This window comes from Polyodon spathula, chromosome 25 (genome assembly GCF_017654505.1).
Source record: "Polyodon spathula isolate WHYD16114869_AA chromosome 25, ASM1765450v1, whole genome shotgun sequence".
Taxonomy (NCBI): Eukaryota; Metazoa; Chordata; class Actinopteri; order Acipenseriformes; family Polyodontidae; genus Polyodon; species Polyodon spathula.
In genome coordinates this window covers 3,224,527-3,247,917 of record NC_054558.1, presented here as the reverse complement: position 1 = coordinate 3,247,917, position 23,391 = coordinate 3,224,527, and the positions used below count along the sequence as shown (strand labels likewise).

The window sequence follows — 23,391 nt, the reverse complement described above, 5'->3', positions numbered from 1 at the left end:
TTTAACTGAACCGGCGTCTTTCTGCCGGTCATGAAGGTGTGTAACCAGCAGGTGCCACTATGCACGTTTGTTTGTGCAGAGGCAGGACTGCTGTAACAGTTTCACCACGAATTGTTTCCGTAGGTGCAGCCAGGACTACATAAAGCAGGATAGGACAATGATGTCACAAGGGGGCGGAGTTAGTAAACAGTGGAGCCATTTCTGGAGCCCGTAGAGCGCTTTAGCAGTGCCCACACAGTGCTTGTAACGTAGTGGTGTTTACCCTGGCAAAATGTTTCTTGACACAATCAAGCATTAATTCGCATAAATAAGTCAGTCACTTCATATTAACGATATTTTGTATTGTTATCCAAAAATATACCGGTATATCCTGGCGGTGCAACACAGCATCGCCGCAATGTATTCAGGACTGAGTGGGCTCCACAAATGGCGCCTGTAATTGAGTAACGAACTGCATCACGGGATTGACTGTCCTAGCATTTTTTATATAGTCCTAGGGTTGCTGATTGGTGCGTTTGAAACGATGGAACAGAAATGGGTTTCTAATTGAGAGATCTCAGTAATAATGATAAAGCTAGACACACAGGCACACGCAGTCGCATGTGTTGGTTCCTGTGTGATCTTCTCTCACTTTAGAGATTAGCTGCAGGGGTATTGACTGCACTGCAGACTGAAGCACTTTGTCCTGTGTGAGGTGGTGGGCAAACCAGTGACGCTTTCCTGCAGCTTTCTGAATGTTAAGCTGCACTGAAAGAGTTCAGGAGCAGCCCTTCACTTGCAGGTGCCTGCCATAGACATGTGGAACGTAGGCTTGATCTACCAAAGTGTCTTAAAATACACAAGGGCCGTCACTATCTAGAGTGCATTGTCAGAAAATGAATTGAAAAATGAATACAAGTGGACGATCACCAGATGGCGCAGGCTCTTCCGTCTAGAAAGACACCTTGGCTTATCTCGTCTAAGTTTGATGTGCCTGCGGCAGGCACCTAGCCCTGACGAGCGGCGCCTGAATTCACAGTGAAAACACCTGAACACGCACTTACCAAAAATACGTGTCATTTGTTTTTAAAATGATGAAAACAGTGTTTGAGTAATTGCAATAAAAATAATAAGGGTGACTGGCAGCGCTGCGTGCCTTTACGGTTTAAAACCACAACTGCAGACGTGGCCGGCTGTTTTGCATCGTGGTTAAGATGCTCGCTAGCGGTGCGAGGGGGTCGCTGGTTCACAGCCTCCTCCTCCCTGTTACACAGACCCCATAAAAAACAAAGGGGCGGTTCAGAGAAATCTGAAGGGACTGTGCTTTGTATAAATAAAAACAAGCCCAGCGTATGAGCACAGGGAGCAGTGATGAGGATGCTAATAAGAGTAAGAACATTACTATCAGTTCTTTTGAGGTCAGGTTCTGGAGTCGCTGCTCATGCAGTTCCGAAGCAGGAAGTCAGGAGCTGTCTGACTAACCGCACTCACATCTATCAAACCTGCCTGTCAAGAACAACGGCTTCCCTCAAACCCAGCAGGTGGTGGAAACATTGAACCCCACTGCTCTCCTCAGAATCGCCGCAAAGTACACCCCCTACAGGGAACCGGACTCTCAGAAAGATCTCTTCACATGCTATTACAACAGCGGCATCAGGTCTCAGAGAGCTTAACAGGCAGCAAAAATACAGAATGCATTTGACAGTTCTGTCTCAATTTAAAATACATTTATTTCAGAAGTGTTCATAAAGTTGTTCCCACACATACAAACTGTACAAGTTAAACAGTAAACAAGACAAAGGGGTTTTAGTTTTTTTGTTTTACAGCAACAAGCTTTGTACATTTTGTTTGTTTTCCGAATATTGGCCGCAAAGCTACAGTTGACAGGAGAATCATTTTTGGACTGGATCTCTGGAGCTCTGTGTAGATTGTTAGTGCAGGGAACCCTGCGGAGTGCATAGCAAGTGCAGTGCAGCATTGTGAAAGACACAGCAAAGGCAGGAAACCACCGTGCATCCATACTAGGAATGAGAACAGCAGAACAAACAGCACTGCCACCCGTTTCCCACGATACACTGGAGGGCTGCTGTAAAGCAGGCAATGACTGACACATTTTCCACAGACGTGGTATTCACTGTAATAACAAATCTGAAAGCCTCTAAGACTATGCTGCAACACGCTGTAACTCACTGGTCTGTTTGATTAAGAGAATAATCATCTTAAAAAAGTGATTTAGAAGAGTTTGCATGAAATAAATAACAACAGGAATGGATTCACTCTTCAAGGGGAAGCTAACGCTCAACTAAGAACTTAATAAATTATACAAAAGGTATTGCTGGAAGAAATTCTATGAAATGCTGTATCAAGGCCACATTTTGTTTGTCCCTTGACTGTCCTGAACAGGAATGTTTCACTACTTAATTGTCAGGGGGTTCTGACCGGACCTGGGGTCCATTCCAGTTATAATTATGATCACAGTTGCATTGTGATTGCAATGAATTGTGAATTGCTCAGTTACAACTGTGATTGAGCCCAGGTCTGGCTTCGTCTGCTTGTGATGTGAACCAGAACACAGCACCCCCTCTGCATGGCGCCCAGGCAGGATTTGAACCCGGGCCTCTTTCTCTCTGGAAATCTGCTATGCAAACCAGCATCGCAACTCTGCGCAGTGCAGGGGGCTGACAGGAAGATGTCAAGTTATCTTTTCTTTCATGTGTGTGCTGTACTGCCTGTTTCCAAAGCCATTTCACCTCAAATCAAACTACTAAAACTCCTATGTTGCTTATGATGTTTGCAGCAATAATCATTCATCCAGTGCTTTGAATACTGAAGCGTGCAGTCCTTCTGTCTGTGGGGTTTTAGGCAAGGCAGATGTGGTGACCCCTTGTTAAAATTCGGACACATTTCTGTTGAAACGACTTGGAAAAATAAAGCCCAGAACCAACCCAAAAGAAAAGCAACATCCAGGTTTGTACGGATTGAACCCAGTCGATTCCGTGCACATTCAAAGAGGCTGGGAGCTGAGTTTGTGGAAGGATCTCTCTGTGTTGATGTCAAAGGGCAGCCTCTCCAAACAGAAGCCCTGTTACCTGGCACGTTACCTGGATGCCACAGGCTCTTCCTTTTAGGGCCGAGTGTCCATGTCAGAAGCCTGCGAGAGGCGGCGGGCCGATTCGCTGTCCACGTTCTCCTTGCTCTCCTCGCGCTCTCTCTCCTCGGATTTCTGCCTCAGCTTCAGTCCGGGATCTTTCTGTGGCGGGATGCGGAAGCTGGAGAATCCCCCGAGCCCGGGTGAGGATTTTTTGTCTGGGAAGGTGAGCAGAAGAGAGAGAGAAAGAGATAGAGAGAAAAAATACATCACACACACAGACAGACAGGCGGGCAGGCGCACACAAACCCAACATGCAGGCAAAGGCAGCTGCAAAGTCTTATCAACCCTCAGCACTGCAATCTAACAGCAACTCCAGTCAACCCTAGCAAGTGTCCGGCCTCAACACAAGTGTCCAGATTCAGTCCCATGGTGTCAGTAGCCCTGTCATGAAGAGTCTTGGTAGGATGTGATAAGGCACTAAGTTTCATGCTGCTGTTGTGCTGTTACTGTAGCAGGAGGACGAGGAGGAGATGCTATGTGTGAGCCACACCACTGCAGTCGTTACATCTCCATTGGTTTTCATTTGGATTGTCTCGAAGCTAATGAGAAAGAATAAAAGATGGTCAATGAAATCTGTCCCTTTCACTGCTGTCTCTTAGGGGAATCCTCTCTGTAACTTCTTCCACGCTTGAGCGGTCGGGCAGCCGCAACACAATTTTCAATAGATTTACACGACAGAGTCCCAGTACTACAGAACAAATCCACTGCACAGTAGCGTGTGACCTGGAGAAGAACGGCTCCTCTACATCGACCACGTGGGTCACGGAACCCCCATACTTCCTCCCCGCCAGGCGAGACAGACCTGTCTCTATAATACAGCTGTGCGTCCATACCCCCTTACTGGTATCAATTCACAACAAGAAAATAACATCAATGCATTTTCCTAATAAAGCTAATCCTGGTCAGTGTGGGTGCCAGCAGCTAGATCAGTGCATGGTTGTGTAATTTTGCATGCTTTGGTTTTGTGTCTTTGCAATGGGGATAACCTGTCTTAACCTTTGATTAAAAATCAGTCCACAAAATCAAAAAGCTGGTTGCAGGTGCAAGCAACAGCGGCCCTCCTCAGATCCTACAGTTCATTATTATTCCTTGCAGTGGGGTTTGTACAGCGTCCTTCAAGTCTAGCCTGCCAAGGAGCTATCTGCACTCCCCCCAGCTCTCAGCCTGAACAGAGCTGGGTTCTGGAGGGGTAGGCAGAGCAGAGAGGAAACTGAAGTCAGTTCCTCAGTTTCCTGTAGGCGACGTCGCGCGCGTGCAGGAGCGTGTTATCTAGGTCGGGGAGGCGTGGCTTTGTTTCTGTGATGTCATGAGGTGAATGTTCTGTTTACAGCTCACACTGGCTGTCGTTTCTGCGTTAACCCACTGTTGTTAAATATATATATTAAAAATACATTTAGTTTCAGAAAGACATTGAGTAAGACAGAGCTGGAGTGTATACTGATGTAGTGTAACCAGTGAACAGGTGAAAGATCATAAGAGAGCCTCTTTCATAACCTTTATAAAAGTTGGCCACATTACAGGAAAAGCTAAACACCTCTTCTCAGAATCTGGTTGATAAGGTGCTGGTTTGCTGGCTGGGGTCCTGCTTCTGGATAAGGATGGGAAGAGGTGCACGATACGGGACGAGCAGTACACTGCAGTAAGGGTTTCAGAAGAGATCCTCTTTCACAGCCACTGAGTGATAAGAGGTGACAGACAGGATTCTGGGCTCTTCTTACCTCCTGGGCCTATAGGGTGCATCAGCCTGTTCATCTGCACGTTCCAGTGCTTGACGTTGGTGCTTGCCTGGCGCAGTTTCCTCTGGGCAGCCTGAAAGGGTTAACAGGAAAAAAAAACACAACAGACATGAACGGATGCCCTTTCAGAAAAGAGCATGCATGCTTGCATTAGTTCTGAGCCTAGAGCAAGAGGAGCTCTTAATTAGCTAGGAGCTGGGGTTTGTGTGTGCCGGATCGCAGCGGATCTCAGATCCGGAAACGTTTCGTCAGAGATATACAGGCTTGCAAACGATGAACCGTATGAAAAAGGAAACATTTTTCTCTTGCAAAACAAAATCTACATATACATAACATGTACGACAAAACAAAAACAACTCTGTTCCATGAATTGAACAACAAAAGTGTAAGGATATATTGTGGAACGCGACGTCAAGGAGCACCACCCAAACAGTGAAACCCCCAAAAACGAGGGTTTGTCGCTCCTGTTCATCAGACAGGTTTGCCTGCCACTGGCGCGGTTCAGACCTGACGATTACTAAAACATGCCCTGGAGAGTGTGAAGCATGCTGTTTTATAAGGAAGCTGCTGTAAATCAAGTGCAGTGAAATAGGGCGAGAAACTAAAAAAGCTGTCCCTCTTCCTTCATTACAAAATCTGGTAACTTTATGCTTACAAATGAGCCCCTGGCTAAAGCCTGTATTTTCCTTCTGCTTATATATAAGTATACTTGTCACTCGTCACTAACAGTATAGTGTGACTGGATGCTTATGAACTATATGACTTCTATCCACTACTGGAAGTAGGCAGTTCTTGTAGTATGTTATCAATTATGAATAAAAGGCTGGACCAACACAAAAGATCATGCAATGGCTTCACTACTAAGGTGCGATAGTGCTAATGTCAACTGCAGTACCAAAACACCCTATTGCTTAAACCACACCACTGTGCAGTACTGCTTTGAAATCCACTGTACTGCCACACTGCTGGTTTCGCTGTGGTCTGCTGATTTGTATTCTAGTCATTTTTTTTTCAGGGTAGTACACAATACTGTACAAACAAATAGACACTGACTATTCCTGACCAGAAACAGGAAGCTGCTTTCCTGCAGTTCCCACGGAGACCAGGACACCTGTGATTAGGACATCTTGCCACTTTTTTAAAAGCTGAAATGGGGGGGGGTCAAACTGTTTTGACAGACAAGGCCTGAAGAGTGAGGCTCTGTTACGGGGCTTCCCAACCCTGGTCCTCAGGGAGCTCCTGTGTCTGGTTTTCATTCCAACCAAACTAGACCCTTAACTGAACTAATAATGTGCTTAATTAGACCTTTTCACTTCTTTTCAGCTCTTAACAGGCAGACAGGCAGAGAGACAGACAGAGGCAGACACACTCACCACAACATCCTGGTCCACTCTCTGCCGGTTGACCCTCACTTCCTCCAGATGCAGCTGGGCCTCTTCGAGAGCCCGGGACTTGGTTTCCATCTCCTGCTTGAGCTCCTGCTTCTCTCTCTGGGTCTTGAGGATGTACTCCTCCTGCTCCTCCTTCATGAACATCAGCTGCTTCAGCTTCTCCTCTTCCTCAGCCAGCAGCCTGCGGAGGAGAGAGGCAGCGCTTGGACTCAAAGGCTGATTCATTAGAAAGCTCGCCATCCCAATCAGGTTTCAAGTTCCAACAGTCTGTGTCACACAAGCTTATTCCGCTCTTCATAAGCGGATTATTAACCAGAGCCCACTGGGTTGGTTCGCCAACACACGGTATCAAACTAATAGCTTTACAGAGCCCTGGCAAATAAGGGCACTTTCTCTGCAGAGACTCTATTGGAGTTCATTTAAAGGCACAGTCTCTTTCACACACTGAAGAAGGTGTTTCTTTACAAGCACACGTGAAACGTTTCAGACCCAACATGTTTCTTGTAAATGTTGGCAGTGTCGCAGAAGCAGCTTGTGGAACTGGTTTTATTAAATCTCTGTGAGTCAGCGGATGAAGTCTCTAGCAGCTGATAATTAATCATCCTTACATCAGCACAAGACCCGTGCTCACCTCTCCACTACAGAGCTCGCTCCTCAGCTGAATGGTAAAGTGTTCATCTTTGAACTGTCTGGTTTGCGGTTCACACCCAGCCCTTAATTATATGGGCTGGAGAACGCAGTCCACTACATACTGTGCTGCTGTAGGGAGTAACCAGCAAAAGCATATGTGTGAATGGCTCACCCTAACGTAGTGTTAAGATGGTTTCAAAGTGTGGGTGTGTGCGCACCCTGTGAGGTTTGGAGTGGTGTGTGTCTTTACACTTCAGCAGTGAGTCTGTGTCTCAGACTCCATACCTTGCCTGCGTGTAGCTGAATGGTGAGAGAGTGTGGGCATGCGTACGTGAGTGCGTGTGTGTCTCAGACTCGTACCTTGCCTGTGCGTAGCGGAAGGCTTCCTCGTCCTGCCTGGCTTTGATCTCCAGCCGCAGTGCCTCTTCCAGTCCCTGCTGCATCTCCTCCAGCTCCTGGATCCGCTTCTTCTGCCTCTCAGCCTCCGCCTCCTTCAGAACCATCTCTGCCTGCATGCTGGCCCGTGCCTGAGCAGAGAGAGGGGTGCAATTACTGCGCTGGAACAGAGTGGATAAGAACCGACGCACTAGCACAGTCAAATCAGAGACTGGTGTGCGCACCAGCGAGCCTCCCCCAGTACTGGGCAGAGAATATAGCTCTGCTGATTCTGTGTGGTTGATGCAAAGATAAAGGGGGAGAACCCTACAGTGAGACCCCAGTGTTGATCAGGGAGCAGTGCAGTGGAGTCTCAGCCAGACCCCAGTGTTGATCAGGGAGCAAGTGTCGTGGACTCTGACCTGCTCTGCGTCACGGAGCTGCACCTCCAGCGTGCGCTGCATCTCCTCGTGCTGGGCTCTCCTGCGCTGCTCGTCCTGCTGCAGCAGCACCTCGGCCTGCCGCTGCGCCTCTTTCAGCAGCTCCAGCTCCTGCAGCTTCTTCTCCTTCTCCTCTTGCAGCGCTCGCAGCCTCAGCATCTCCTCCTCCTTCGCCATCTTGCGCCGCTCCCGCTGCTCCCTCTGCTCCCGCCGCTTCAGCTTCAGGTCCTTGTGAAGAGACTTCTTGCCCTCGGCCTCCAAGGGGATGGCTGTCTGGATAGCTGGGGGAGGGGGGGGGGGGGGGGGGGAGTGAGTGCCTGCGGACCTCACGTGTCACTGGAATGCACAGTGACGTAGAGCAAACCAATCTAGGAACGTTTCAGCTATTGTGTCACTGGGGGTGTGTGCAACAACACCCGGGCAGGGAGGGCACTGTGGTTATCTACCGACCACCTCTATAGCTATATATATATATATATATATATATATATCATAGTGGACCACCATCACAAAGCGCTTTACAAGATACTGGACTAGGGTGTGTGAACTATGCATCAGCTGCAGAGTCACTTATAACAACGTCTCGCCCCAAAGACGCAGCACAAGGAGGTTCAGTGACTTGCTCAGGGTCACACACAGTGAGTCAGGGGCTGAGCCAGGATTTGAACCGGGTACCTCCTGGTTACAAGCCTGTTTCTTTAACCACTAAACCACACAGCCTCCAATCTAGTGATATATAGGCTTCAAGCTGGATAGTGTTCTGGATAGCTGGTAAGAGAGGGAGTGCGAGGAGGGGAGTGGGCAGAGGGAGAGAGGAGGCTTCTATACTACTGCATACAAATTCCAGATGCATCGTTGAGAAACTAACGGCTATAGGAACAAGGGAGTAAGTTTAGAGTTTCAGTGTGGCACCGCCAGCTCTTGTGATGAAAGCAGCAGCAGCAGCAGCAGCAGCCCCTGTGATGAGAGACGGAGTGCTTCCTCTGCCCTTATTTCCTGGTCTATCTGGATGTGATTGTGCAGATCTGCCTGGGGTCACGTGACTTCCCCTGCATGCGGCGCGCTCGGCGCTTACAAACCGTTTCCTGCTTCCGGGCTGCATGGTCCTGCGAGGCTACTGCACAGAGCCCAGTCTGAACTAGCAATTCAGTCTCTGGCCAGAGAGTTTAAACAGCGGGCTCTTTATTCAGGAGCAACGGAGTGCTTAGCAAGGACGAGTATCGCTAGAACCCCGCTTCTTGCTCTAAGGTGATGTGTGAATGCAGGCACTGTGCACTATGCTAGCGTCTGTTCCTGTATCACTGCGCATATGACTGACAGGTCATTCGTAGTCGGATTTTTGATTGCCGAATGCACCTCGAAATTACTGCTGACCCCCCCAACCAGCAACTGGTCTTCATTAGAAAGAGTTCATTGGGCTGACTTGCTGGTGCCCCTCACCACACTGACCTGTCGTCCACTCCTGCCTCTGCTTGGTGTCGGAGGCGCTCATCTCGTAGGTTTTGGCCGACGTTTTCACGCAGAACATGCACCTCTTCCCGTCCTTATCCGGCAGCACCTAGAATACACAAGGCAGCAGGTCACCTGCCAGTGCGCCACCCTTATCGACCAGCTTCTGAGAAGGGGGGGTTTGAACGTTTCCCTTATAGCAAGGTGTAGTGAAGCACAGTGAAAGCAGGGTGAAGCACAGGCCAGCACGGTGAAGAACAGCGAGGGGCTGGAAAGCGTGTTAATAAACATTGGAGAGCCTCACCTCCACGCAGCAGTTCCTGTCCAGAGGGATGCTGCCCTTCCGCTCCTTGCGGTCTTCGCTCACGTAGTAAGCCAGCGTGCTCGGCCTCAGCGTGAACCAGCGCTCCGTCCAGTTCCTCCGCAGCTGCCCCTTCTTCCACAGGTAACCCTGGAAACAGAGACGCTCATGATGTACCTGGTGATGGGCGTGGCGTTACGCGTCACTCACACAAACTGCGGCAGGTGAGTTTACAGTCTCTGTATTAATCACAGCGCCCCGGGTGAGAGTTAAACAAACCTCTAACCGGCTTTTAAAAGGCAGCGAGGTCAAAAGAAATAACTACCGGTACAGCCCACATAGAAGCTATTTGCAGATAATAATAGCTGGAAAATAAAAAAAACGAAAGCACTCTCTGTGAGCTGTCGCAGAACATGACGGTTTAACGTGAGGAGTCTGCAAGGTGTTTAAATTGTTCTGGAAGAGCAAACCCACTTGTGTAATCTGCAGCCCGTAATGACCCAGTCATCACTTTAGAGGCTTATAAACAATACAAACACGTCACGAGAGACAGCATGCATTCCCAGGGCGTTTTTATTTTTTTTTCATTTGATAACTTTCTGGAAGCCCGGCTGCATCGCTGAGGGGCTGCGTATCTCTCCGCATGTACCTGCTTGAGCACGTCCTCCACGATCTCTCGATACACCTCCTCGATCGCCATGCTCAAAGTGTCCCTGTCGATGCCCCTGGTCAGCTTCCCGGAGTTCACCAGCTCCAGGAACTTCCACACGACGATACCGCTCTGCTGCTGGGGCTCCTGGCTGAAATAATCCTCCAGCTCCACGTAATTCAGCTCCACGTTCATTGCCATGCACACCTTCTTCAGCAGGTACTCCACCTGGTCGGCAGGGGGCGACAGAGAGAGAGAGGGAGAAGTCAACCCTGCTTGGGCTGGGTTCTGAATTGGTGAATTGGGTAACTTTGCCACAGGTGATCCTACTGGTTGCTCTGACTTTGAGTCAGTACAACTATATATTATAAAGACATTTCAGATGGCTGTGTCACATCAATATCAGGGGCTGCTATATATTATATATGAGTGCTTGACTGCTTCCTGTGTTGATGAGCTGCTGTGCAGTGGCATTGACATTACAACACAGGAAACCACAGGCATCGAGTCAGATCAGCCCAAGCTAGCTCTACACGCACTCGAGAAGAACCCAGAGCCCGTGCCTAAAAACTACAATTCCCAGCTTCCCCTAAAGTATCCGAACCTAAATAAAGTCATTTAGAAGTTGCAATTTGATTCTACCCCATAAAACGAGGAGCCCAACGTTTCTGAATGTGTGTGTGTTTTTTTTTTTCTGCTGTGCGAGTTGAATTTTTGGCACAATGTATACGGCCACCGTTTCTCTTCAGCTGGCTTCCATTGTCTACATATAGATGCGTCTTTAAAAAGCAGACTGGAAGGTGCAGATTCCCAGAACTGCTGAAAACAAGCTGGGTGTTACAGCGAGTGTGGAAGAACTGCAGTGACAAGCGCGCAGCCTGGGAAAGTCCGCGCTGAGCAGATACCGCGGTGAGACTGTTTTGACAGTACGTGGGGGCTGAGTGCACTCCCGTGTGGGAGGGGGATTCTGTATTGGAGCAGTTTCTCAAAGGTTTGCAGGTGTGATAGCAGGTCACGATACCACCAACGCAGTCGCATCACAGGACCCAGTGTGGAAACAGATAGCAAACCATGAAGGACTGAGGCATTGGCTGAGCAACATCAGGACTGCGGGTAATTACACAAAACAACAAATCTCCAGGAGCCACAGTAAACCCCTAGGCGGGCAGGTGCATTCTACCTTCTTTTAGGGGTCATATTCATGCCTGTCTTTAAGAAGTATTTATTATTATTAAATAGATTGTAAACTGACAATGAACATTTTCACCATATGAAAGGAAAACATGCTTCCAATCGGCTTCTAAAAGTGCCATTGCTTGGTACTCGGTTGTAAAGGTGAGGGAAGGACGTCTTTTCTTATTTCGAGATCAACGCGTTACTGAATGGATTTATTTAACACCTGCCGAAAAGGCAATAGCAAGAACAGGTCTCGGCACACGCCTAGCTGCTGTGCCCCTAGACTGGAACAGCTTTTTAAAATGCATTCGATTCTGATTTGAGCAGCTGATTTGTTCCCGTTCAGATGAAGGCACGGCGCTGTGACAGACTCTATAGAAGGGTAACGGGGCAGGCCAAGGAGGCAATACTGACAGTGTGGAGGGGGCAGAAGAGAGCTCTCACCTCGTCAGGCACCATGACCAGGGGGTACTTGTCCTCGGACAGGAAGTTGAAGAGGCACCAGAAGCGAAAGGCGTCTTTCAGGGGGATGCTGGTCTTCCCGTTTGGCCGGTAGTTCTTCTTGGCAGTCAGCGTCCAGCACAGCTCGTCGAAATTCTCCTTCACGAAGGAGCCCTCCTTCACCTGACAACAACAACACACCCAGGGTGAAGAGAGACGCCAGGGACAGAGGAACGAGAACCCCAGAGCTCCTCTGAGCGTCTCAGTGTGTTCCAGTTCCCCCCTGCTTTGCAATGTGGGCTCAAAACTTGGTATAACACATCCAAAGTTCTAGAGCTTATATAAGGGCTGATTTCCAGTCCTTCATGTTCTTGTAACCCTTTAAAAAGCTGTAGTTTTAATATTTATTTAGTTACATATTTATAGCGCCTTTAGCCAAGGTTATGAAACCCAGAGTTCATGTAGCTAATTGCACCACAGTGAAATAAACATGTACCAAAGGAAGCTCATTTTGGCTCTGTGTTCTCAATAACCAAGGCTGTGTATTCAGCCCCAGACCTTTCAGAGTTGCCCAGCTGACCCTGTCTCTTAATGGGGAATGTCTTTCGTTTCGCTCTGTCACGGCAAAAGAGCCACGCCCTTGAATATAATTCAGTCGTTTGCCTGGTAAGTTTGCAGTTTCCTGTGCTTATCCCCTGGTTTACCACGCTTTGGCAATTGCATATTGAAATACATTTTAAAAAGGGCTGACGCATATCTGACAAAGGGGTCAATTCAGCTGCTGAAACCGGTGGCGGCAGCAGCTCTAAATACAGCCGCTGTTTGAATAAAGAAACATGACCCTGGGATGCCTCAGCATTTAAGGATGGAAGAGTCTGTAAGTAGAGGCTCAGAGCCCAATGTTAACGCTCCCTGCAGGTGGGTCCGGTTACCTTGTCCAGGATGTACTTGTTGAGGTAGGGCATGTAGCCCTGGCTGGACACCGGGCCATCGTCATCGTCTCTGAAGTGCTCCTCCAGCGCCACCGGGTCATGTGGGATACTCAGCACCGTGCACAGGTTATGAGACAGAACCTGCAGACGCAAGCAGCAGCACCCATTACAACACAGCAAACAGACCAAGCTGTAAGCGCACTGCAGTGAGCTCTTGTTTTTAACTGCAGTGAAAAACGCAAACATTGTGATTTTTTATTTTTTTGGAGCTGCAACAGAGCTTGCATGTGACATTCATAACCACCTGCTGCTGCATGCAGAGGCGGGGATGGGGGTGGGGGGGGGCATGCCTGTTTAGTGACAGTGGACAAGAGTGTTAAAGATGGGGAGAAGCTGGTAGGCATCTGCATCTGAAACTACCTTTAGAGAATGCAAAACAAATGGGACAAGTAACAAGGACTGGCGACACTGAAGCAGCTACACTAATTCTACTGTAATTGCATGTGTGGTGTTGCATAGTAATTCGATTGTGACCAAACAAGCCCCGGTGTAAATACAGTGCAAGCACAAAAAGAAAGCCGAGTATGGGTTAGATGGCATGACAGTTCAGCTCTGCTGTGCTGATTTGTTATCATTTAAAACAAGGCTGCTCAACTGAATCTGTACAGTATCTGATTTCAGTGACAACAGGAAGGCAGAAAGGAAGTTGCTTTTTTCTGTGGTTTGCTGGGAGAAAATTCAAAACATGCACTGCTAGACACTCAGTCCTCATTGGAGCTGTTATTGAACGAGGCTCTTTTCAGGTTCAGCATCCCTTCCTGGTTCTGCAGGCAATACACCCAATGGAACTGTTGCACACCGACGCTGCCCCCCTGCCACGTTCCCTCAGGCATACCTGCACTGTGCTGGGGTTTCCCAAGCACAGCGAGGGCCTAGTTGAGAGGAACACACTGGCACTGAACCTGGGAGGACTTTCCACCGGGAGCTGCCAAGCTCTCCACCGACACATCACAGCAAGAAGCTGAGCCAGAGCACGCTCGCCTGACCTGCCAGTTCCAGTCGCAGCCTGGCTGCTTTGAGATCACACTGCAGTGAGCTAGCACGGCATTGCTGTGTTAATACAGCACGCAATTCCAGGCGTTCTCAGAGCACACTCCGATATCACCCAATAACAGGGCTCCTTGTTTCCAGCAAAGCAGATCAAAATTGCTCTGTAGTTTTTTTTTTTTTTTTTAAGGAGAACACACCAGTTTTGGGAAAATGCAAGGCTGTTTCTAAAGTTCCCAAGAGTACAATGGAAAAATTGCCAGCAATAATTACAAGATATAAAATGTGCCAAAAGACATAAACAGGATAAGTAAGAAATATAATAATAATAATAATAATAATAATAATAATAATAATAATACAGAAAAAGGCTTTCAGTGACCATCCCAGGACCCAATCATTTTATTTCTAGTCAGTGTTTTACACCCACTGGTGCATCATAATGAAACAGTACTCTGCAAACTCTGTAAGACATAATAAGGTGCCCTTGTCTCTGTTTTGAAGATTGCAGCAGGGTAATTAACACCTGTCTGCCACGTTAGCAGTGAGGAATTCTTACAGAGGCGGGCATCAATCAAGTGATTAAACAAACAGGTGTCTCGTAGCGGCCCAGGTGTTTTTTTGATGCTGTGAAATGCCAGGAAACGACTATATTGTCAGTAATGAGGTGGTAAAATAGCAGCCAAAGATCATCTGGAATCGAGGTGTAACTTCCTGGCAAAGGCCCCAGTTTTACAAGTACAGGCGTGGACTAGACACAATAAATACACATTTTTAAAAAGTCAAAGGTTCAGTTTATTCCTGTTTAGCTGCCTCCGTGCTCCAACGTGACAGAAAAACGCAGAACCCACAATGTACCTGGAATTGCTTTTGTTACTGAGAAACACAGAACTGACGTCACCCACATATACCCCATCCCCGGTGACACTGCTGGTAATAGAGCAGCGAGCAATTCTCTGGAGCAACCTACATTCAGAAAAGAGAACTTTAAAAAGCTCTGTTATGAAATGAGTTTCTTGTTCTTCTATTTATTTTTCTTTGTAACATATTTTAGGCCAGCGTGAATTCTCGGGCCTCCACCGCTTCCTGCTGCACTATTTAAAAAAAAAAAAAAACACGTATTGAAAAGCAAGTGAAAGGCTCTCCTTGTTGGAGGCTCAGCAGCATGGTGCGTGAGAGGGATTAAGGGCTGTCTTAATATGCAATCCCCAGGCTGCCAGCCAGGGTTACAGGCAGGACAGGGGGCAGGGGTACGGAACAGCGTCCAGCACCGAAACGAACATCCTCTCTCGCGTAATGCCACGAGAGGTACTGCAGACCAGCACTTTGCCCAGTGCCTCCGCCAGTGTCCCGTGTTCTGTTGAATAGGGTATGAGGAGTGATATTATACTGATTCATTTAGCTCCGAATGCAAGAACTGACCGTGTTGCTCATGCGGTGGTCTTGCAATGTGGGCTCTTGAGACCACCAGACTCCTTTCACTTGTGTGACCCATGCCGGATTTAAACCGGGCCCCCAGAGGGCATGAAAGGTGATTGAATGAGCCCTCCCAATATTTTTCCACCTTGGAAAAAATACACATTATTGATCGGGCTGATCGGACCCCTCGTAGTCGGATCAGTAGTTCTGGGCTGACAACGCAAAAACAGCTTCCTGATCAAGGCTTTATATAGGCTGTGTCTGACGGGTCCCTTTGCCCGAGGAAACAGAGCTCTGGTTTATTTGCATCTGCATGCAAGCATTAATGGACATGCCTGGTCTTGAATCTTTCACCTTACTGGAGTAATATTCAAATATTGTTATTACTAATAGACTCCTATAGACAGAATACAGTAGCATACTATACTGTTGGTATGGCATGCAGTATACTACATATATATATACACACACACAAGTGTCAGTTCTGTTTGCACATATGATATAATATAGTATAATATTATAGCTGTTGATGATCCAGACAGCGGTTGAGGTTATCTGCAATTAAAATAGACCCGAGGGTTTGTTCTGCTGCAGTGAAACCTAAACCTAGCTCTGATCTCGTCTGCCACTTCACTTCAGCCCCAGTGTTTAAAAATGAACAGCAGTGATCTATCCCGTCACACAGAGGGCATTCTCTCTGCTCAAAACTGTCCTTTCACTTGAAAATATGAACCACTGAAGCAAACACAAACTTACAACCTAGAAACCCAGGGTTCATTTGCTCCATTGAGAAGGGGAATTTAGAGAGGGCCTCTTGCTTGGTTTATAGCAGGCTGGGCAGATCGGAAATGATAGCAAAGCAAAGTGCTTTGAGCAACGACATGATGCTACTGAAGACTTTGATTCAGTGCCTTTACTAGCATTTACCAAGAAACACACACACACACACTTACCTTGAGCTGTGATTTTGAAACTTTCCCACTTTTCTCCACATCCAGAGCTGTGAAAGCGTACCAAATTGATTTTAATAACTCCGATCTCAGCTCCATTATTACTGCGGCATGACTTTTAACAGGGAACTGTTACTCAGAGACCTGTTGCAAGTGCACCCACACCCTTCCAGCTCCTGTTACCAACACAACAGAGCAGCAGCACCCCCTGTCTGTGATACCAGGCACTGCATCCTTCCTCCACTGCACCAGCCTCAACAGCAGCTGATCACCACAGAAGCAATGTCACAGGGCTGGAAATCCGACTCCTACTGCATAGCACTTTCACCCGTGCCAGGTTTTACTGCCAGCTTCATTAGCCACACAGTGTGTATAGGTAACAAGCTCAGGGTATCTTGTTATCCTCAAAGTAAAGCCAGGAACAGATCAAACTGCTATGCAATGGGAGTCTTATTCCCATCCCTGGCGGTGTCCCGGGTTTCACCTGAAACTGTGAAGTGTGTGCCACCGAAACTATTCCCTTCAGTGCAGAAACAGAGGAGTTCTAATGAAAGGTTCCACTGCATGAGTGTGCACAATAAGGGGCTAGCTGGCTGAATAAAGAGGGCACAGCAAAGTTCAGTCACAGTAAAAGCACAGTGAAATCCTGGTAATGCACAGACGAACATGCGTGATGGATGACAAATTACTGTATGCTCTCTCTCTCTCTCTCTCTCTCTCTCTCTCTCTCTCTCTCTCTCTCTCTCTCTCTCTCTCTCTCTCTCTCTGCACCTGCGTTGCTGAAATACAGACAGGCCACTCTATGAGTGTGGTTCATAATTTCAGACCAATAAAAGAAAGGAGGCGGATCACTAGCGAGATGTTATCCTCGTCACAGCCAATCATAACGGGTTGTCAAGACAAGCAAGAGCAACGAGAAACCGGTATGTTTGGGTTTGTATTGCAAGGCTAATTATAGGACATTTAAACACAAACACACATATAGAGCAATACTAATACGACGTGCATCACTAGCATAGGTCATATTTAAATGTGAGCTTCGTGCGAATGTGATGTGTTTTGGGTAGATATTATTCTGTTCATATAGCTTGCTGTTGTTGGAACAGCCTGCCATGTGAGAATATAGATGCTCTTATCTTTTCATCACCCTTCACCAGAAAGACCAGGTGTTTTCTGATTGCGTCATTTGTTGGTGCAACAAACATGACGGTGCACGTTAAAGCGCCTGACTGTGTTTCTATGTGGCTCACACAAGCAGGCATACTGAAGCACTGGGCATTTCGATCTGCTAATACGCTGAGGTATATTGAGTGACATGTAATCCTACACTGCAGCCTGCAGCGTGTGCTTTAATGTCATATTCTTTTATAATTAGGGTTACAGCGGTGGCTCTTTTAACACGATCTCTAGTTAATCTCTGCCTCTGCGCAGATTCACCTGCTCCCTGTCCCGAGTCGTGCTCAGCATGCTTCTGCGCCGGGCGGTTCGAGGCGTGAAGCTCCTTCTGGTCCCGGTGTTGATCTGCCTGTTCTCAGAGCTGCTCCCCAGGACGGAGGCCGGTAAGGTAAGACCATTTAGATCGGTGTTTCCTGCAATATGCATCCGTTTAATTTAACTCCAAGCACCCTCTTAAGCAGGAACAGGCCCAAAGCTGCTTTAGATTTGCGTTAATATTTTGTGTAGCATAAATGTGCAATTGTTGATGTTCCACAGAATATGGAAATACAGTGGGAATTTAAAAATGGCAGATGTTACTACCAGTTTTTATTTGCACAAGCAGCTGATTACGCTGCTGCCAGTAGCTGCACAATACATCTTTATGTAACTTTACCCACTTCCCTTTCTCATAACTTAACCATTTCCCTTTCTTCAGCCCCGATGTTAAACTGCTGTCAGCCGTTTTTTGCAGGATTTCTGACTGGCAGTAGAATTTGTAGGCTGCTGCCAAAAGGTTGCCCTCGTTATAAAACAGGTTTGGGGCTGTCAGAATCAGTTTATTATAGTTCTTTTGTATTTCCTATCGCTTGACACTAGATGGCACTGTTTCTCTCATTTGCCTGTTAGATTTTTTTTTTTAACAGATGTAAGAAATAGCTTTTCTACCTTCTATGCTGTAGTTCTGCGCAGCTGTAGACTACCTTGGGTGTGCATGGGCTGAATAACATAAAAATGTAACTGTTAAATGTGACTAAAAAAACAAACGAAAACTGGTAAAGCCCTCTCTACAGTGCTTACTTGAGAGCGTGCTCCATTTAATTGCACAAAAAGACCCCCCCCCCCCCCCCCCCAAAAAAAACTCATTTTTTAAGTCTCTTTGAAGATGTTCGCTGCAAATGCATTTGCCCTCCGTACAGAAACATAAGCGGCCACATCTACAACAACAACGTCTCGCAGAAAGACTGGTAGGGGCTTGTTTGTTACTTGTACGTTTGGGGGGTGCGGATCGTGACAGTTGAGTGTGAGTAAATGAATGGGAGAGTTCTTACTAGTGCAAACCCGACCCCCTACCTCACCACACCTACCCTCGCATGCAGAGTATATGGATGTGTGTAGAGCATGTTTATGCTGATATCAGTATATAGGGGTAGGTAGAGACAGCAGGTGTGGTTTTGCTGGCTGTACAGTGAGTCTCTCACTTCACAGCATCAAAGGCAGTGGTCTGTTTTGATTTTTCTACAAGCCTCAACGTTGAGAGACGTTGGTTGTTGAGTTCGTAAGCGCAGGTGAATGTTGTAACAGCCTCTCGTGACAGACTCTCTGACCAGCCTGCTGTCTTGTGCCCTGTACAGTGACTGCCTGCACGTGGTGGAGCCCATGCCAGTCCCGGGGCACGATGTGGAGGCGTACTGCCTGCTGTGCGAGTGCAAATATGAGGAGCGCAGCAGCACCACCATCAAGGTAACGGGCTGGACAGGCACGGCATTGCTCTGCCGCTTCATTCGTTCCCTCACGCTGAATCCCACGGTCCTGGCTGCACAGCTGTAACGTCCCACTGACTGCTTCTGAAAGGGTTAAATCCGTGCCATCGCCGGACTCGTTATTGGCTGCTCCTTGCTTTCATTTCAGGGTGTGCCTGTAAGCGTTCAGTTCTTTAACCATGAGTTAACCTTAAAGCTGTTTACTGCAATATGCCGTTGATACAGCACAGTGTTTTTTTCTGGATGGGGCGAGGGGGGGGGCTCTGGTTTGGTCGTATTATTGGGTGCTTTTTCTTTTCTGAAAAAAAAAAAAAAGACATTTTGAAGTGGAGCTTGAAGAACCAATCCCTTAATTTTAAAACCGCATGGCTCTGCAGAGGGGTTCAAAACAAGCCCACAGGGTTCAAAGATAGTGTCTCTGTGGCTGGAGTCGGGTTGTGGTCAAGGCAGCTAGCAGGGGCAGGAGGCAATGGATTCCAGTTCAGCGTTTTCTGCATACAAAATAAAAGAAACCAAAATATTGAAACGAAACACCCCTGCACCCCCTGCAGAGAGCGCAACTTGATAACACACACACACACACACACGCACACACACACGCGCACGCACACGCACACGCAGTCCAGGTCCCTCTCTATTCACACGCTCTCCCAATGCCACCCAGTGTTTTCTCTGTCTGTGTGCCCCCCAGGTGACTATCATTATCTACCTGTCTGTGGTGGGCTCCCTGCTGCTCTACATGGTCTTCCTGCTGCTGGTGGAGCCGCTAATCCGAAAACAGCAGTCCTACAGCCAGCCGCTGCACAACGAGGAGGAGAACGAGGTGAGGCGCTTCCTCAAGGGGGGCGGGGCTCAAACTCTCCGCAGCACGTTGGCAAGCGCTGACACCCACCGTTAACTGCTGTTTAAAAAAATAAAAACAAGTCCTGCTGAGGCCAGAAGTTTTGCATCCCCTAGAATTTTAGGATCGAGACATAATTTAATATATATTTATGTAACCCTGATTTTTAGATCTTTCATTTAACATCGTGTAATCAAAGAAACTACAAAGCGTTTTCGAAGAAGTCTACCGGAAGCCGTACTAGTAGTACAGTATTTCAAGTTATTTGTTTTGACGCAGGGAATTGTTCCTGCCACCCCCGGATGGGAGGGGGGGGGGGGGGGTTATCTGTTTTTATAAATGTAGCTGTCCCTCGTTTCCTCTGCATTTTCTTTCGGTGGAGATCTGTCTGAGTGGAGGAGAGCCTGGGTGGTCTCTCTTAGTGGGAGGAGACAGCTAGGTGTAACTCATTGTTAAGTGCCTTTCTGACGGGCTGTAGCGTGCTGAGGAAATCCGTGGGCGTGCAGGTTAGGAGATGAGGAGTAATTCACACTCATTATACTGCAGCAACGCTCTTAATTGGAGGGATGGTACAGGATCTCCTGGACAAGAACTGTCTTCAAGAGTTCATGTCAAACTCACACACAGTTTGTACAAGCCTCTAAAGAAAGCAGTGCCTGATACAGAAGGAAAGAGCGGAGACCTATTTCACCGCCTTGAGATCCGCTCATCCAGTTGTGGGGAAACCTGGTAGCGACGTTCCTCGGCACATACCTGAAGCCGTCTTGATACAGGTCATGCTGCCCTGTAGTACTGTCCCCTGATTGGCTATGACACTGAAAGCTATATCTTGAGAACCTGCACTGTTAGAGATGCTGTCCTCTAATGTTGGGACACAGGCCTTATTTTTATAATCTTAAAAAGTGGCGGTGTTTACAAACGTTACAGCCTGATCGTGCATGTTTGTCAAAGAAAGGAACATTTAGCAATTCAAACAGGAGAATAATTCTGGGAAAACTGCCCTGCCCATTATGAATCGGTGTGACCTGGGCAAATATTGCTTCAGGCCAACCAACCGTGTGTTTAAAACTAAATAAATATAAGTTGAAGCTGGTGTGCTTTCCAGTGCACAGCGGGGTTATAAAAGTGTTGAAGACATGTGTCCTGAGCTGTAAATACACCTCCACGACGGGCAGGCAAGCCCCTGTGGTCTGGGTCGTCCTCCTCTTCAACACAGGAGAGTCAGTGAATCTTTTTCTGTCCTGAAATCGTCATTTTTTTTTCATTAAGGCTGGCAGGTTCCCCGGGCTACAGCTGAGCGTGCCCTGCAAGTTTCAACTGGCCTGCAGAAAATCAGTAGCAACGTTAATTTAGTGTGATGTTCTGTACCTGGCTGGTGAACAAAGAAGCAGCTTCTCAGTTCTGTTGTATTTGGTACACCTCTTGTGGTAACTTTTCAGCTACTATGCAGTGAATTTAACTACTTGCTTTGCAGATGGCAACCTTTTAAAAATATATGTTTTTTTGCTTTGAAAAACCATGTGATGAGCATTTACCAGGAAAACATTTGAATTGGAAGGAAGGCTCTGAAATGAATATTATTTAATCAAATCTATTCGTGGTTGAATGCAATACCCAAGTACAGCCGAATTCTTCATTGGTAATCCACCTCTGCTAACGCTTAGAGAAGAATAGCGTTGAAATCAGAAAGTGAACGGACGCATTGTGTGCGGGATGCTGCAGAGTTGTTTTTTGTTCTCTGCCTGAGCTTTAGGCACTTCTCTTATTTCTATCCCTCGCTTCTTTTATGAGCGCTCGCTGACAGAGCCTCTCCAGACTCGCTGACAGCCCTTCTCCGTCTCAGTCTGGGACAGAACCACTGCTTCCCCTGCCTGGCAGCCGTGCCGAGTGATGGCTGTCTGATCTCTCAAACCTCCCGTGCTGTACAGGATTGTGGACGAGATTCTGTTGAAATGCATCAACACTGTCCTGTATGTTTAAGTTATTTCATTTGGCCCATGCTGTGGCACAGACAGAGCAACAAGTTTGGGCCAGAGCCCCTGGATCTGAAGCTGTGAGTAAGGAGCAGCTGGTCTGCCAGGCAGTAAGGCAGGGATGTCACTGTTTTAGCTTTTTTTGAAAAGGATACAGTTCTTGATTGGGTATTCAATTACTCACAATATCTGCACTTTGCTTCCTCGCTGAATCAAACTGTTGAGCTCACTCGTGTCCACCTGGCTTCACACTTCTCAAGCCTTGCTCAGTCACAGCTCCTTGACGCTCCTGCCCCAGCTCTCTCTCGGGTATCTGTTTCTTCAGACCTGAGGGGTTTGAGTCCAGCCTCTGCCTTGCTGATTTTAACACAAGATTTGATACTCCAGTCGTTTCTCAGTTTCTTGTTTTCATATCCGGCTTGAGTGCTTGTGATGAGAGAAGCCAGTTGCCTCTAGTCATTCAGAAAGTGTTTAATGCAAACAGGCGTGGTGTTCTACTTCTGGAAACAGGTTTGGCACACACAGTAAGTCCTCAGATAGCACTGTGTGTGTGCTTTCATTGTGTTGCAGCTTGAAGTGTGCAGTACTGTATAATTATTACCACATGTTTTTTTTTAATGCATTGGAAAACAAGAATGAAATGTCAAGCTGTTGTAGGTGTCTGAAGGACAGCTGTTGCGTTGGCGTGTGCTGCTAACCTCGTGGCTGTACATCGTGGTTAAACAGACCCCTGCAACGTGTCCCTCGTTCCCCCCCCCTGCAGGATGTGCACCCCTCCCTGGGCGCGGAGGGGCTGACCCGCTCCCGGTCGAACACGGTGCTGGAGCGCGTGGAGGGGGCTCAGCAGCGCTGGAAGAGGCAGGTGCAGGAGCAGAGGAAGACGGTCTTCGACCGGCACAAGATGCTCAGCTAGAGAGCGGAACCGGAGCGGAACCGGGACCGGAGCGGAACACACCCCCCCAGCGGCGCTCCTTGCACTAGAACCCTCAGCAAACCCTGAGTCCTCCTGTCTTCAGTGCTCTCCTCCAAGCCCAGTTTCAATACAAGGTACCAGAGTTGTTATGCGAGACCATCTCTGCTCTAGCACTGTCCAGAATTATATTCTAGAGCTAAACTCCCTTTTTCTCTTCACGGTTGTGTAGCCGTAGAGAAATGATTCCTTTTAACAAAAGAACGGGGGACAAACTTTACAGTACCTTGTGAAATGGATGTGTTTGTGCTTGATATCTCTGGTGTAAGTTTTGTTAGAACATCCATCTAAAGAATGCATTTACTGCTCAGCTGTGTTTCCTTAGCTTCAGTAAATGGTTGATAGTTATTGCACGTCAATATCATACACACCTTTTAACTTGCAAGTGAAGTTGCTTTGATTCCCCCCCCTCCCATCACTAACTGTTGTTATTGTTCTATTACAATTATCATAAATTGATTTTAAATAATGCTTTGGTAGCTTAAATGGAAAAATACTTGGCTCATATGAAATGTTGATTATGGCACCAAGTTAATTTTGTAATGGTCCGAAAAATTGCACGATTTCTGGCTTTATAATATGTTGTGGATACTACAATAAACGCTGGGTGTATTTGAAAGACT

General features: G+C 47.4%; 2 protein-coding genes across 8 annotated transcripts; one reads left to right on the top strand and one right to left on the bottom strand.

Moving 5' to 3' along the window:
- Positions 1-1,696: 1,696 nt before the first annotated feature.
- Positions 1,697-16,231, bottom strand: LOC121299915 (differentially expressed in FDCP 6 homolog). Of its 3 annotated transcripts, none has more exons than XM_041228146.1 (11): positions 16,070-16,230; positions 12,651-12,791; positions 11,722-11,901; positions 10,102-10,329; positions 9,456-9,602; positions 9,152-9,260; positions 7,685-7,983; positions 7,248-7,414; positions 6,240-6,438; positions 4,849-4,939; positions 1,697-3,285 (listed from the first exon to the last, which is right to left on the bottom strand). In XM_041228146.1, the coding sequence occupies exons 1-11, from the start codon at positions 16,163-16,165 to the stop codon at positions 3,104-3,106; spliced, it is 1,839 nt and encodes a 612-aa protein (XP_041084080.1). In that variant the 5' UTR covers positions 16,166-16,230; the 3' UTR covers positions 1,697-3,103. The 3 variants fall into 3 exon arrangements, with proteins under 3 accessions (XP_041084080.1, XP_041084081.1, XP_041084082.1); XM_041228148.1 differs by having other exon boundaries at positions 3,195-3,669; XM_041228147.1 differs by lacking the exon at positions 12,651-12,791 and having other exon boundaries at positions 16,070-16,231.
- A 661-nt stretch (positions 16,232-16,892) lies between these two features.
- Positions 16,893-23,384, top strand: LOC121299917 (proton-transporting V-type ATPase complex assembly regulator TMEM9-like). 5 transcript variants are annotated; one of them, XM_041228151.1, is made up of 5 exons: positions 16,893-16,989; positions 17,498-17,630; positions 18,856-18,964; positions 19,676-19,807; positions 22,562-23,384. In XM_041228151.1, the coding sequence occupies exons 3-5, from the start codon at positions 18,881-18,883 to the stop codon at positions 22,709-22,711; spliced, it is 366 nt and encodes a 121-aa protein (XP_041084085.1). In that variant the 5' UTR covers positions 16,893-16,989; positions 17,498-17,630; positions 18,856-18,880; the 3' UTR covers positions 22,712-23,384. The 5 variants fall into 5 exon arrangements, with proteins under 5 accessions (XP_041084085.1, XP_041084084.1, XP_041084086.1 ...); XM_041228150.1 differs by having other exon boundaries at positions 16,955-16,989; positions 17,442-17,630; XM_041228152.1 differs by lacking the exon at positions 16,893-16,989 and adding an exon at positions 17,098-17,367.
- Positions 23,385-23,391: the final 7 nt, after the last annotated feature.